Genomic DNA, 13,652 nt, shown 5'->3' on the forward strand with positions numbered 1-13,652 from the left:
TGGCAGTCCCCACAGACACCCCACCTCCAGCCCGCACCTGAGCCAGTGTTGTGGCCGGACTGGCCCTTGTGGTCCTTACAATGGCAACATACCCTCAGCAGTGACCATCAGGGAACTTTGAGAAGAACAAGTTTGATTACTCACAGGTCCTAGAGGGTACACAGCACACCCAGAGCCCCAAAGCGAGGTCATAGGTAAAGAGGGAGGGAGCACAGACCTGGGGCTCTGCCTTTATCAGGGCTGAGGGTGGGGTGCCTAGGGTTTCACGGGTTCAGTGTTGGTGAATCTAAAACAAAAGAGCAGGGATGAGGGTGTGGGAGGGGAAAAGCCCGGTTGGCAGTTATCTAGGTCACCATGGGCTTTCTACAAGGGGAACTTCATGGGTGGGCTGGCTCTTTATCTACTTGGGTAGCTGGCAATATATTTATTCAAGATGGATGTCTTTGAAATGGATGCCTTGGCAACCAAAATCTTAATGTCAGGCACTTACAACTACGTGGTTCCTCTGTGTGGTCACGATGCCAATTCAGTCCTACACAGTTCAGTTCATTGTTTCATTTTGCGTTTGAGTTTGGGGGATTGCTTTTTCCCCCTAATTTAATTTTATATCATAATATATAAACTGTTTATGTGGTTCTAAAGTCAGATCTATCAGAGGAGGTATGTTCAGAGAAGTCTGCCTTCCTCTCTACCCTCTGCTTTCCTGGCCTGTAGATAAACATTCTTAAATCTAAGTTTTCATTATTTGATATAAGCAAATACACATGTGAGCACGTTTTCCTTTATTAGCTAAGTTAGAAACATGCTGTGCGCATGTTTCAGGAAGGACCAGGTCTGCAGACCCCTCCAGCGCAGGCTGTGGCGGCCTTTCTCTGTGTTTTGAGCTACGTGTGCCCATCACGCGGGCTCTGCAGTTGCTCTGCCTTTTGATGCACTGAAGAGTCTTGTGCTCATATCATTTTCTACTTTGTGAGTGTACATTTGGGGTAGGCTTCTAGATTGGGTTTGATAGGTGGTTTCCTGGACGTTTGTGACTTCTTGATGCTCTGTCTTCCCTAGGTGGTCACAGGCTCAGGCCGCCAGGAGGCTCAGAAGACGGATGCTGAGTACCGGAAGCTCTTCGACCTGGCGCTGCAGGGCTTGCAGCTGCTGTCCCAGTGGAGTGCTCACGTGATGGAAGTGGTGGGCACTCTCACTTTTATTTGGAAATGCACCCCCTAGTCGGTTAGAAGTGCTTTTCTTCCCAAACTGGACTAAATTATATTTTTTCTGCATTAACTTTGGTCTTTGGATCGAGAACAAATTGGCTTTTTATCTTTGGCACTAGAAATAAGAGTATATGTTAATTTAAATGTTTCTAAGACGGCTCAATGTACATTTCATTTACATATATTACAAATAAAGGGCCTTATCTTTTAAAACATATTGATAGAATTAAATTTGTATTGTTATGATTTTTAATTCTCATTTTTTTTAAACAGCACTCTCTGTGTATTTCTAGCCATCAGTTTCTTTTGTTTAGGATTAGTAAAGTGGTTTCTGATGCATAGAAAGATTTGGATACCCATAAGTCATAGAGGATTTTCTCTTTTGTTGTTTACTTTGCTCAGATAAGGATTATTATATTTGGATGGGTACCTGATTGTTTGAAAGGCTGATTCTTTTAGAAATGGTGATGAAACGCTTATAGTCTTAGATATTCCACATAAAATATCCAGGCCTTTTTACCTGATGTATTTCTTAAGTTTCTGATGTATTACTTGAACCTGAAGTCACATTGCCAGAATATTTTGCAGTTTTATGGAGATGGACTATGTGTGCACGTGTGTGGTGTCTGTGTGTGTGTGCACGTGTAGTGTGCGTGTGCCCATGTGTGCATGTATAGTATGCGTGTGTGTGCGAGCACACATGCCGCTGTGTGACGTTCAGACTCAGTGAACAATAGAAGGCTGACCTTTGGTAGCTTTGGTGATGGTCCTGTGAGTCAGACCAGCAGTTAAGCATTTCGCATTCAGTGTGGCTGTCTCCCCTCTTTTTGACCACACCAGTATTCATGGAAACTCGTGCACCCAACCGACAAGTACTCCAACAAGGACTGCCCCGACAACGCCGAGGAGTATGAGCGCGCCACCCGCTACAACTACACCAGCGAGGAGAAGTTCGCCCTGGTGGAGGTGTGCTTTGTCTGCTTTCTCTTCCTTCTTTGACTCTGGCCTGAAACTGTCTTCCCTTTACAAAGCAAAGGCAAAAACATGAATGAACTGCTTATTTGATGTCATTGTTATCTGTGTAGGGCGGCCCTTTGCATCTGTCACAGTTGTCAAAACAGAGAGTAAAATAGGTTGTGGGTTCCCGGTCTCTGCATGGACACTCCCCTGGGGCAGTCAGGGTATGTTCTGAGTGAGAGCCTGGGAGCTGCAGCAGCTTCTTATTGCCACACACAAGAGGAGTGAGCCAGGACCTGGGTGTCTGAGGGAAGAGAGCCCCTTTCACAGCTGTGTGGTCCCCAGCTCTGCACTGTCATTAGGACCCTTTGGATGAATAGTTCTTAATTGCTCTGCCATCCAGTGTTTGGATGTAGATTTTGTAGCTGTACGTTTCCTGCCTTGTTTAAGGAATCTTTTGCATACCCCAAGGTCATGACGATAGCCTCCTACGTTGTCTTCTGGATGTCTTATTCTGCTTTCACATTTGGATCTGAAATGTCCCCACCAACCCTCCCAACTGCTCTACTTGCCACCTCTGTTGTGAGTCAGGTGACCATACCTGGGCAGGTGTGTTTCTGCTCATGTTCTGATCCATTGGTCAGTTTGTTTATCCTCTCCTAACACCCCTCTGTGTTAATTACAATAGTTAATCGTGTGTCTGGTAAAGCAGGTCTTTCTGTCTTCGAGAGTTCCTTAGCTATTCTTGTGCTTTGTATTTTCATAAACATTTTAGAATCATCTTTCCATGTCCCAGTGAAACCTGTTAGAATTTTTTATGAGGATATGAATAAACCTATAGATCATTTTAGGAAGAATTGACAAATTTATAAAATTAAGTCTTTTATGAATCTGGTATGTCTCTCCATTTGTTAAGATTCTCTAAGATCTCTTTTCATCTGTAAAACTTTTGCACATCTTTTGTTGGCTTTATTTCTAGGTATTTGATATTTGATGGTGTATTTTAATTTTTTTCTAAATGTTTATCACTGATGTTTAAAATCAAAATTATTTTTTGTATTTTCCTTGTATCTACCAACTTGTCTAAACTCACTTATTAATTATAATAAATTACCCATATATTCTTTTGGATTTTCTACTTATATAATCATATCATCTGGAAATGATGACAGTTTTATTTTTCCCCCTTCTATTTTTTTTTTAAATCACACTGGGTAGGATCCCTACTCATTAAATAGAAGGAGGCTCTAGGCATCTTTGTCTTGTTTCTCATCTCAGAGGGAAAGCTTTCAACATGTCACCGTATGATATATTTGCTGTATGTTCCTTATAGCCACCCTTCCTCAGATCAGAAAAGTTGCCTTCTATTCCTTGTTTGCTAAGAGATTTTATCATGGATTTTATATTAGTTTTATAAAACACTTTTGCATCCGTTGAGATAGTTTTATGACTTTTTTATTCCATTAATGTGGTAGATTTACACTGATCGGATTTTTTGGATCAGGTTTGATGTTAAGCTAGCCTTGCATTCCTGGTTTAAACTCAACTTGATCATGATATATTATCCTCTTTATATATTGCTGGATATATGTTGCTAATATTTTGATTTGGATATTTTTGCATCAAGTTTCATGAGTAAGAGTGGCTTTTGATAATACTTTTTTCTTTCAGTGTTTCATTTTAGAATACTTCTAGATTTACAGAAAAATTGCAAAGGTAGTACAGTGAATTCCCATGTACCCCACACCCATTTTCACTTATTACTAACATCTTACATTAGTATTTTCACATTTTTAATAAGCCAGTATCAATACATTATTATTAGCTAAAGTCCATGCTTTATTCATATTTCCTCACTTTTCTATAACGTTCTTCCTCTGATCCAGGATCCTACATCGCATATAGTCATCATGTGTCCTTTGGCTCTTCTTGGTCACGACAGTGTCTCAGACTTTCCTTGTTTGTGATGACCTTGACGGTTTTGAGGAGTGCTAGTCAGTTGTTTTTAGAATGTCCCTCAATTGGAATTTAGCTGATGTTTTTTTCTTGATTAGACTGGGGTTGTAGCTTTTGCGAAGGAGGACCACAGAGCTGTTTTCATCACCTCACATCAGAGATCCATGCTGTCACTGTGGTTCATCAGTGCTGGTGTTGACCTTGGTCACCTGGCTGAGGTTACCCACACCGGCCACTGCCCCCTTTCATAGGGCGCTTTTGGGGAGGAAGTCACTGTGCTTAGCCCACACCTGAGGAGTGGGTAACATTCCTTTTTTATAACCTTCCACTCTAGTTTTTGGATGCTGGCTTCGTAAAATGGCTCACAGCACTTCCTTCTTTTCTGTTGTTTGTAGTGGTTTGTGTAAGATGTTATTTTTTTCCTTAAATGTTTTCTAGCGTTTATTGATGAAGCTTTTCCTTTATGGGATGGTTTTTGAAACTTTCAGTGTCTTTGCTATATGTAGGGGTATTCAGATTTTCTGTTTCTTCTTTTTTTTTTTTTTTAAATGAAAGCTTCTTTCTTTCTTTCTTTCTTTCTTTTTGGCTGTGTTGGGTCTTCGTTTCTGTGCGAGGGCTTTCTCTAGTTGTGGCGAGCGGGGGCCACTCTTCATCGAGGTGCGCGGGCCTCTCACTGTCGCGGCATCTCTTGTTGCGGAGCACAAGCTCCAGACGCGCAGGCTCAGTAGTTGTGGCTCACGGGCCTAGTTGCTCCGCGGCATGTGGGATCTTCCCAGACCAGGGCTCGAACCCGTGTCCCCTGCATTGGCAGGCAGATTCTCAACCACTGCGCCACCAGGGAAGCCCTCAGATTTTCTGTTTCTTCTTGTATCAGTTTTGGTAAGTTGTATTTTCAAAGGTTTTCTAAGAATCTTTCTAAATTTTCTAATTTTTGACACAGTTTTTTATAGTAAGTTCTCATCTTTTTGGTAACAGCTTTTCCCCCCGCATACCATACAGTTCACCCATTTAAAGTGTAAAATCCAGTGCTTCGGGGGTACCTATTCACAGAATTATGCAATCACAATCAAATTTGGAACATTTTTGTCACCTCAAAAAGGAACCCATTAGTAGTCACCCCCCACCCCCATTCTCCCCTTTCTTCATCCCGCGGCAGCTACCCATCTACTGTCTGACTCTGTAGATTTGCTTATTCTGGGCATTTCATACAATACGTGGCTGTGATTGGCTTCTTTCACTTAACATAATATTTTCAAGGTTCACACATGTATCAGTATTTCGTTCTTTTCATTGCCAAAGCATATTCCATTGTATGTATGTATCACATTTTATTTATCCATATTAGCTGATGGATTGTTTTAGTTTTTCACTTTTGAGTAATGCTGCTATGAACTTTTGTGTATAGATTTTTCTGTGGACTTGTTTTCATTCCTTCTGGTGATACACCTAGGAGTAGAATTGCTGGGTCATATGGTATCTCTTTGTTTAACATTTTGAGAAACTACCAGATGGTTTGCAAAGTGGTAGCACTACTTTACATTCCTACCAGCCTTGCTAGAGGGTCCCACTTTCTCCAACTCCTTGCCAACCCCTGATATCTGTCCTTTGATTCCAGCTATCCTACTAGATATGAAGGAATATCTCATTGTGGTTTTGATTTGCATTTTTATAACAACTAATGCTGTTGAGCATATTTTCTGTGCTTATTGATAGTTTGTATATCTTTGGAGAAATGTCTATTCAGATCCTTTGCCCATTTTTTAATTGAATTAGTTGTCTTTTTATTATTGAGTTCTCTATATATTCTAGATACCAGTTCTTATCAGACATATGATTTGCAGTATTTTCTCCCATTAACTTTTTCCTTTCTTCATGGGGTCTTTTGAAGCATAAAAGTCTTTAATTTTGATAAAGTTCAGTTTTTCAATTTTTCCTTTGGTTACTTGTGCTTTTGGTGTCATACCATAAGAAATCACTGCCTAACCTAAGTCACAAAGATTTATTCCTCTGTTTTTCCTCATGTATTTGAGGTGTGATCCATTTTGAGTTAATTTTTTTATGGTGTGAGGTAGGGTGTTCTGTCAGGGGTCCCCAAGACCACCCTCAGGCTAGATTTGCTAGAAAGACTCACAGGACTAAGTAGCTGTTCTATTCAAGGTTATGATTTATTACAGCAAAAGGACACAGATTAAAATCAGCAAAGGGAGAAGACACCTGGGTGAAGTCCAGGAGAAACCAAGTGCAAATTCCAGTGAACCCCTTCTATTGGAGCTGCAGGGGATGTGCTTAATTCTCCTGGCAGTGATGGGTGATTACAGATGCAAAGTGTTGCCAACCAGGGAAGCTCACCTGAGCCTTGGTGTCCAGGTATTTTATTGAGGGTCAGTAATGTAGGCACCTAGCACATGCACGATTGACCTCAGCTACTCAGACTCCAGATCCAGAGTAAAAACAGCTGTTTGCTATGAATCACATTGTTAGCATAAAGTAGCTGGTGAAACTGCTATTGCAATGGCCCAAAGCCTCAGACACACAGACATTCTTCAGGCTGAGTATTCCAAAGGCTCAGAGTCGGTTCCTAGGAGCCAACCAAGGGCCAGACCTTTCCTGGGAACGTGCAGGGTTTGGTCATCCCAGGCCTGCTGAGATGACCCTTTCCTACACAGGAGTCCAGCTTCATTCTTTTGCATGTGGATATTCAGTTGTACCAATACTATTTGTTGAAAAGATAATATTAACCCATTGAATTATTTTCACACCCTTGTTGAAAATTAATTGACTATAAATGTGAGGGTTTATTTCTGGACTCTTAATTCTATTCCACTGATCTGTATGTTTATCCTATTCCAATATAGTCTCATAATCTCTTAATATTTGTAAATTGTGTGGTAGTGTTCCCTCTTTATTTGTAATGCTTGTAATTCATGCCTTATCTGTTTTTTTTTTCTTGATCAGTCTTGCTGAGCATTTGTTTGTTTGTTTATAAAACAGCTTTATCTTAGTTGATCACCCTCTATTATATGCTTGTTTTCTTTTATTTATTTATTTTGTTTTTAAAAAATTATTTATTTATTTATTTGTGGCTGTGTTGGGTCTTCGTTTCTGTGTGAGGGCTTTCTCTAGTTGTGGCAGGCGGGGGCCACTCTTCATCGCGGTGCGCGGGCCTCTCACTGTCGCAGCCTCTCTTATTGCGGGGCACAGGCTCCAGACGCGCAGGCTCAGTAATTGTGGCTCACGGGCCCAGTTGCTCTGCGGCATGTGGGATCTTCCCAGACTAGGGCTCGAACCCGTGTCCCCTGCATTGGCAGGCAGATTCTCAACCACTGCGCCACCAGGGAAGCCCTATGCTTGTTTTCTGTTTCATTAATTTTTGCTTTTAGATATTCATTTCCCTCTATTTTTGGGGGGGTTATTCTGTTTTATCTTTTTATAAATTAGTGATCAGTATTAGGTTTTTTTGTTTTCTAATAGGCTTTTTGTTTTCTAATATATGCATCCAAAGTTCCAAATTTACCTTTCAGCGCACCTTTCCCTACATCCCATAAGTTTGAATATATAGTAATTTCATTTTCATTCAGATTGCTGTGAATTTGAATTCAATTCAACTTCAGTTGGAGAATTTGCTTTTTTAAATAGAAAATTTCCCTTTTTTTTCTCATTAGAAAAGCAACCCAGATTCATCATATAAATCCTCAAAGCAAACAGAGAAAACACACATGTGAAATGAGGACAGTATCATGTCTCTGATGCCATCACAAAAATGAACTTTAAGCAGTTCAGTGCATTTTCTTCTGACCTTTTTATGCATATTAATTCACTGTGCCATTATTGTTTAACACAGGGGTCCCCAACCCCCGGGCCACACAGCAGGAGGTGAGCAACAGGCGAGCGAGCGAAGCTTCATCTGTATTTACAGCCGCTCCCCATCTCTCACATTACCACCTGAGCTCCACCTCCTGTCAGATCAGCGGCGGCATTAGATTCTCATAAGAGCGCGAACCCTACTGTGAACTGCGCATGTGAGGGATCTAGGTTGTGCACTCCTTGTGAGAATCTAATGCCTGATGATCTGAGGTAGAGCCGAGGCAGTGATGCTAGCACTGGGGAGCAGCTACAAATACAGATTATCATTAGCAGAGAGGTTTGACTGCACAGAGACCATAATAAATCAGTTGCTTGCAGACTCATATCAAAAGCCTATCAGTGAGTGGCAAGTGACAATTAAGCTGCATCTTATGGAGTAGACTGGACATAAGCAACACACTTCGGGTGTCACTGTCTCCCATCCCCCCCAGATGGGACCCTCTAGATGCAGGAAAACAAGCTCAGGCCTCCCACTGATTCTGCATTATGGTGAGCTGTATAATTATTTCATTATATATTACAATGTACTAATAATAGAAATAAAGTACACAATAAATGTAATGCACTTGAATCATCCCAAAACCTTCCCCCCGACCCCATCCTCAGAAAAATTGTTTTCCGCGACACCGGTCCCTGGTGCCAAAAAGGTTGGGGACCGCTGGTTTAACAGATGGGATTTGGGTTACAAGCTTGTAACTTCTTTTTTCCTGTCCAGATAATAACAAATTTGCTTTTCTGAATCTTTTTCTGTTTTGTTGAAGTCTTTCACAGAGAGGTGCACCCTAATGCATTCAGAAGTATTTTGAGTCAGTTACCAAATGCCCATGTTGGCTCCAGGCCAAGCAGATCTGTCCCTGCCCTCGAGGCACTCATGGTCTGATGGGGTCAGACCTAGGAACAGGGACAGCTGCAGGTGCAGAGCAGAAACACAGGAGGCCAGGGAGAGGCCCTGTGCTTGGGGGAGGCAGTCTCCTGGCATGTGTCAGGCCCATGGAGCTCAGCTGTCATCCTTCAGCATACTGAAGATCATGTGTCCGTCCCCCTGCAGGTGATCGCCATGATCAAAGGCTTGCAGGTGCTGATGGGCAGGATGGAGAGCGTGTTCAACCATGCCATCCGCCACACTGTCTACGCCGCGCTGCAGGACTTCTCCCAGGTCACCCTCAGGGAGCCGCTCAGGCAGGCCATCAAGAAGAAGAAGAATGTCATCCAGAGGTCAGCCCTGCTGCACACACTCCCTGCACAGTCATCCAAAACTGAAGGATCAGCTTAGGTTTGAACAGCTGTAGAGTTACCTTTTCATAAAGTGCATTCATATTCAACCTCCAGGCACCCTTTTGGTGAATTTCCTCTAAATGTAATGCAGTGGGTCCAATTATTAACCTGAGCAACCCACAGTAAATCAACTACAGAAGGTCTAAGCAGTCTGGAGACCCAGGGACAAGGGTGTGCTTATCTGGGGCCTGGGAGTGTCTCAAAATCTGTCTGGCAATTCTGTTCACCAGGCCTGTAGGGACACACAACCCAGAATCTCATCTCCCATTTCTTCAGTATTTTTGCTTCTGTTCCTTTTCGCCTGTCTTACAAATGAGTCAAAAACTATTGCTTTGGCCAAAAAGTTTGTTCAGGTTTTTCCGTAAGGTGTTACAGAAAAACCCGAATGAACTTTTTGGCCAACCCGATACATACGTATTGCAGAGTTCCTGTTGTATTCTTGAGCTAGTTTTCTATTAACGTTTAGCCTTTTAGATAAAGTTTTCTTTCAGAGACATTTACATAAAATGAAGCTCACAGGGGCTCACACGTGTACTGATTTCATTTTGTTGCTTTATGGTTGATATAATTGTCACCTGGTATGGTATGACTTTAGCATTAGTAAGATCTTACACTGTGAGGTTTCCCAGTTTTTGTTCTCTCTCCTGGAGGGCTTAGTAAAGGTTTTCATATTTTCAGTAGTGCCTCGGTTTTGCTCACGCTTACTGTGATGGAGCCTCACCACGTGGGAAATGTGCAGCGTAGTCTTAGAGTAACTCTGGATTTAGCTAGAACTTTCCCCACGAGGTGATTAGGATGGGCGTGTGGGTGTGGCATCTGCCCTGAGGGTGGCGCTGTGGAGGACTCCGAATGGTGGAGCCCTGTTGGGAGTGGGGGCATCCCGATGTCCAAGTGAGTTGGGGACACAGGCAAAGTCCCCAGTCTTGTGCTGGTGACTTCATATTCAAGTTAGAAAATGGGATGACTCTCAGGGAGGTTGAGTTTCAGCTCTGGGTGATGTTTGGGGTCTGTCCTCTTGCTGCCCTGAGTATGTCTCAGCGTTTAGGAAATAAAACATCACGTCTGGGCTAATTGATGCAAAATGCAACTACATTAGATCTTCTGAGGGTAGTAATGTCCCCAAGAAAACGATCTATTTTTAAAGTTTCACGTTGAGCTGGTCCATTACCACGTCTCCCCCCTGCCTCCGGAGGGATTCATGTGTAAGAGTTGGCTGTGTGAGAGGCAAAGCGATGCTGTGACTGTAAAAGTGCCGAGCGTGTCGGCACTGCATCTGCCCTGACAGCTTGACGGGCGGTTTAGTGTCCTGCAGGCCATCAGGAAGACCGTGTGTGACTGGGAGACAGGGCACGAGCCCTTCAACGACCCGGCCCTGCGGGGCGAGAAGGACCCCAAGAGCGGCTTTGACATTAAAGTGCCACGGCGCGCCGTGGGACCCTCTAGCACCCAGGTTCTTGTTCCCTGATCCCCTGTCTCTGCCTGTTCCCCTGAGTGGGCTGACCCTGAGCTGGGGGGTGGTAGGGGGGCTGGGAGTGAAATGACCTCACCGCTGTCTGCTCGGGCAGGTAAAGTACTGCCTGTGTCTTTTTTGCTCCTTTATTCCTCGCCCAAGTGAATCTGGGGTGCAGACACCCTGTGATTCTTGGGTTTGGTTATTTGCATGCAGAACTTTATTTGACCGCATCAACTCCTGTCCCAAAAATGTGGGTGAAAGTCTATGTGTCTGTATTTATGCTGTGTTGCCTGATGGGTGTTTAAATGTATGGTTATAATTTTTATGTTGGCTCTAAAAATGATCATTCCTAAAGATACCATTTTTGGAAATTTAAAAACATAGCTTCTGCGTGTCTGTGGTCTTCAGCTACCACTGCGGCACCCTCTCCTGGCACACTCAGCTCCCTCCTGCCCCCAGGCAGCTTTTCTCTGACCTCATACCTGATTTACTATGCCCTTTGGCTTTTCCCCTCCTGTTTTGGGACTTTGTACTTCTTACTCATCATCTCTGTGTTGGGGGCTTTTAGAATCGCTTCTGTCCGTCTTTCAGAGAAGTACCAGCAGAGCACGTTGCTGGCTCTGTATGAAACCTCTGGGGTACCTGGGAGGAAGTCATTGCTGCCCAGGGAGGGTGCCGTCCGGGGTCTGTCCGTCCCCTGTCTGCCAGCACGCAGGCGCCCTCCTCACTCGTCCGCGTGTCTGTCCCTGCCCTGTGCTGCGTGTGACTAACGCTGTCTCCGCTCTCCCGTCTGTCCGTGTCTAGCTCTACCTGGTGCGCACCATGGCGGAGTCCTTGAGCTCCGCTGAGCTGCTCAGGCAGCTCAAGTCTGTGGGCACGGAAAGGCTCTTGCATGTGGTTAACGCGTTTCTGAGGCAGTCCTACACCTATCCGCCTCTGTTAACCTTCGGTGGTAAGACACTGTTTGTTTTTCTTGTTGGTATTTACGGCCCGAGGTGAACGGTTCTGCTCCAAGTTCTTTGCCCCAAGCAGCAGCGACTTGGCCTCGTGGATGGGCGCCACCCCTGCGAGGACCCGGCACGGTGTCCACGGGGCAGTCCCTCTCGTGGTTTATCTGCGTTTATCGTAACTAATGTGCCATGTATATTTTCTCCCCCACAAATGTTTCGTTGGATAATGCAGCTTTACATGGTGAGAACCATGCTAGAGTCCCTCATTGCAGACAAAAGTGGTTCCAAGAAAACCTTGAGAAGTAGCCTCGAGGGGCCCACCATATTGGACATAGAAAAATTTCATCGCGAGTCATTCTTCTACACCCACTTGATAAATTTCAGTGGTAAGAGCTACTGCTGACCAGTGTCTGGCCCAGCATGTTCTAACACCACTAACACCGTCTAGAATGCTTCCGCCTGCCTGGTCGCCCCTGCTGTGGTCCCTTCACGCACCCAGGCAGTGACACAAGTTGCAACCCTCATGACATTCCCTCACCTGTTGCTCTAAATGCACGGCCGGCTGGGGGTTCCCTCCATGTGGCATGGCCCTTAGAAGGGTGAGGCCTGTGGGTCCGGGGCTGGCCCAGTGACCTGGACGCAAAGTCTTTGTGACCTGAACTGGGTCAGCAGCACAGGCCAATGTGACTGTCACCTGGCTCGAGACGCAGGTGGTGATAAATATCAGAAACCACCCACGACTGCAGTGTGTAGAAGGTGGCAGGTGACCTGACGTGCACAGCCCGTCCTAGGGTGACCGGGGCACGTGTGGGTGCCCTTTGTCATCGTGGAGCCGCCCACGTTTATTTCTGTGCTGCAGCCATTATTCAGGGTGGGAGGCTGCAAGTGCTGCAGGCTTAGAGTAATAGCAAGCTTTTGTTTTTCTCTTCGTAAAAGGATGGAAACTTTTTTTTTTCAATCTGTCTATTTTGCATTAGATAGACCTGCACCAAGTGTGCGTGTAATGCTGTGTCTGTATCCCATATAAAATAAATCCCACCAGAAGGCACGCAGTGTTGACCAGCTCCCGTTGGTGGCGGCGGTGTCCGTGCTGGGCCCATGGGGCTGGACGCTGACTCTGCTCTGTTTGTGAGTGAGAATCAGCACGTCCAGGTGGCTTTGCCTGTGGCCACACTGTGTGCAAGGCACGCGCGACCCCTCCCTGCTCATGTGCACTCCCCGCAGCTCGGGGCTGAGAGCCTGGCACGCGCCCCCTCGCACTGTCCTGTGCAGTCTTTTCTGCTTGCGGAATATTAATGTGGTGTTATTTGAATTCCTTAAGAGACGCTCCAGCAGTGCTGCGACCTTTCGCAGTTGTGGTTCCGAGAGTTCTTCCTGGAGCTGACTATGGGCAGGAGGATCCAGTTCCCCATTGAGATGTCCATGCCCTGGATCCTGACAGACCACATCCTGGAGACCAAGGAAGCGTCGATGATGGAGTGAGTGTCCTGGAGGCCTGTCCCAGCCTCCTGTCTGTGTGATTGAGGCCCTTGGTGGCATTTGGGAGCTGGGAGGTGGGGGAGGGGTGACTGTTCTCAGCACTTCATTTGAGGTCGTAATTCTTTTTTTTAAAATTTATTTATTTTTGGCTACGTTGGGTCTCCGTCACTGTGCGCGGGCTTTTCTCTAGTTGTGATGAGCGGGATCTACTCTTCGTTGCAGTGCGGTGGCTTCTCTTGTTGCGGAGCACGGGCTCTAGGCGCGTGGGTCTCAGTAGTTGTGGCTTGCGGGCTCAGCAGTTGTGGCTCGTGGGCTCAGAAGTTGTGGCTCGTGGGCTCTAGAGCACAGGCTCAGTAGTTGCGGCACACGGGCTTAGTTGCTCTGCGGCATGTGGGATCTTCCCGGACCAGCGATCGAACCCGTGTCCCCTGCATTGGCAGGCAGATTCTTAACCACTGCACCACCAGGGAAGTCCCTGAAGTCGTAATTCTTGGGGTGAGACTTCAGATA

At 45.1% G+C, this 13,652-nt stretch overlaps 1 protein-coding gene across 3 annotated transcripts in view; it reads left to right on the plus strand.

Annotated features, from left to right (window-relative positions):
• Positions 1-13,652, plus strand: part of CYFIP1 (cytoplasmic FMR1 interacting protein 1) — a 95,624-nt gene that overhangs the window by 49,523 nt on the left and 32,449 nt on the right. For all 3 annotated transcript variants that reach the window (XM_061182978.1, XM_061182976.1, XM_061182977.1), the window contains exons 12-17: positions 1,060-1,182; positions 2,049-2,174; positions 9,034-9,200; positions 10,563-10,710; positions 11,896-12,049; positions 12,985-13,141. In XM_061182978.1, the coding sequence (XP_061038961.1) occupies positions 1,060-1,182; positions 2,049-2,174; positions 9,034-9,200; positions 10,563-10,710; positions 11,896-12,049; positions 12,985-13,141 (875 nt within the window). The remainder of the gene's footprint in view (positions 1-1,059; positions 1,183-2,048; positions 2,175-9,033; positions 9,201-10,562; positions 10,711-11,895; positions 12,050-12,984; positions 13,142-13,652) is intronic.

The sequence above is a fragment of the Eubalaena glacialis genome, chromosome 1, assembly GCF_028564815.1.
Source record: "Eubalaena glacialis isolate mEubGla1 chromosome 1, mEubGla1.1.hap2.+ XY, whole genome shotgun sequence".
NCBI classification, from domain to species: domain Eukaryota; kingdom Metazoa; phylum Chordata; class Mammalia; order Artiodactyla; family Balaenidae; genus Eubalaena; species Eubalaena glacialis.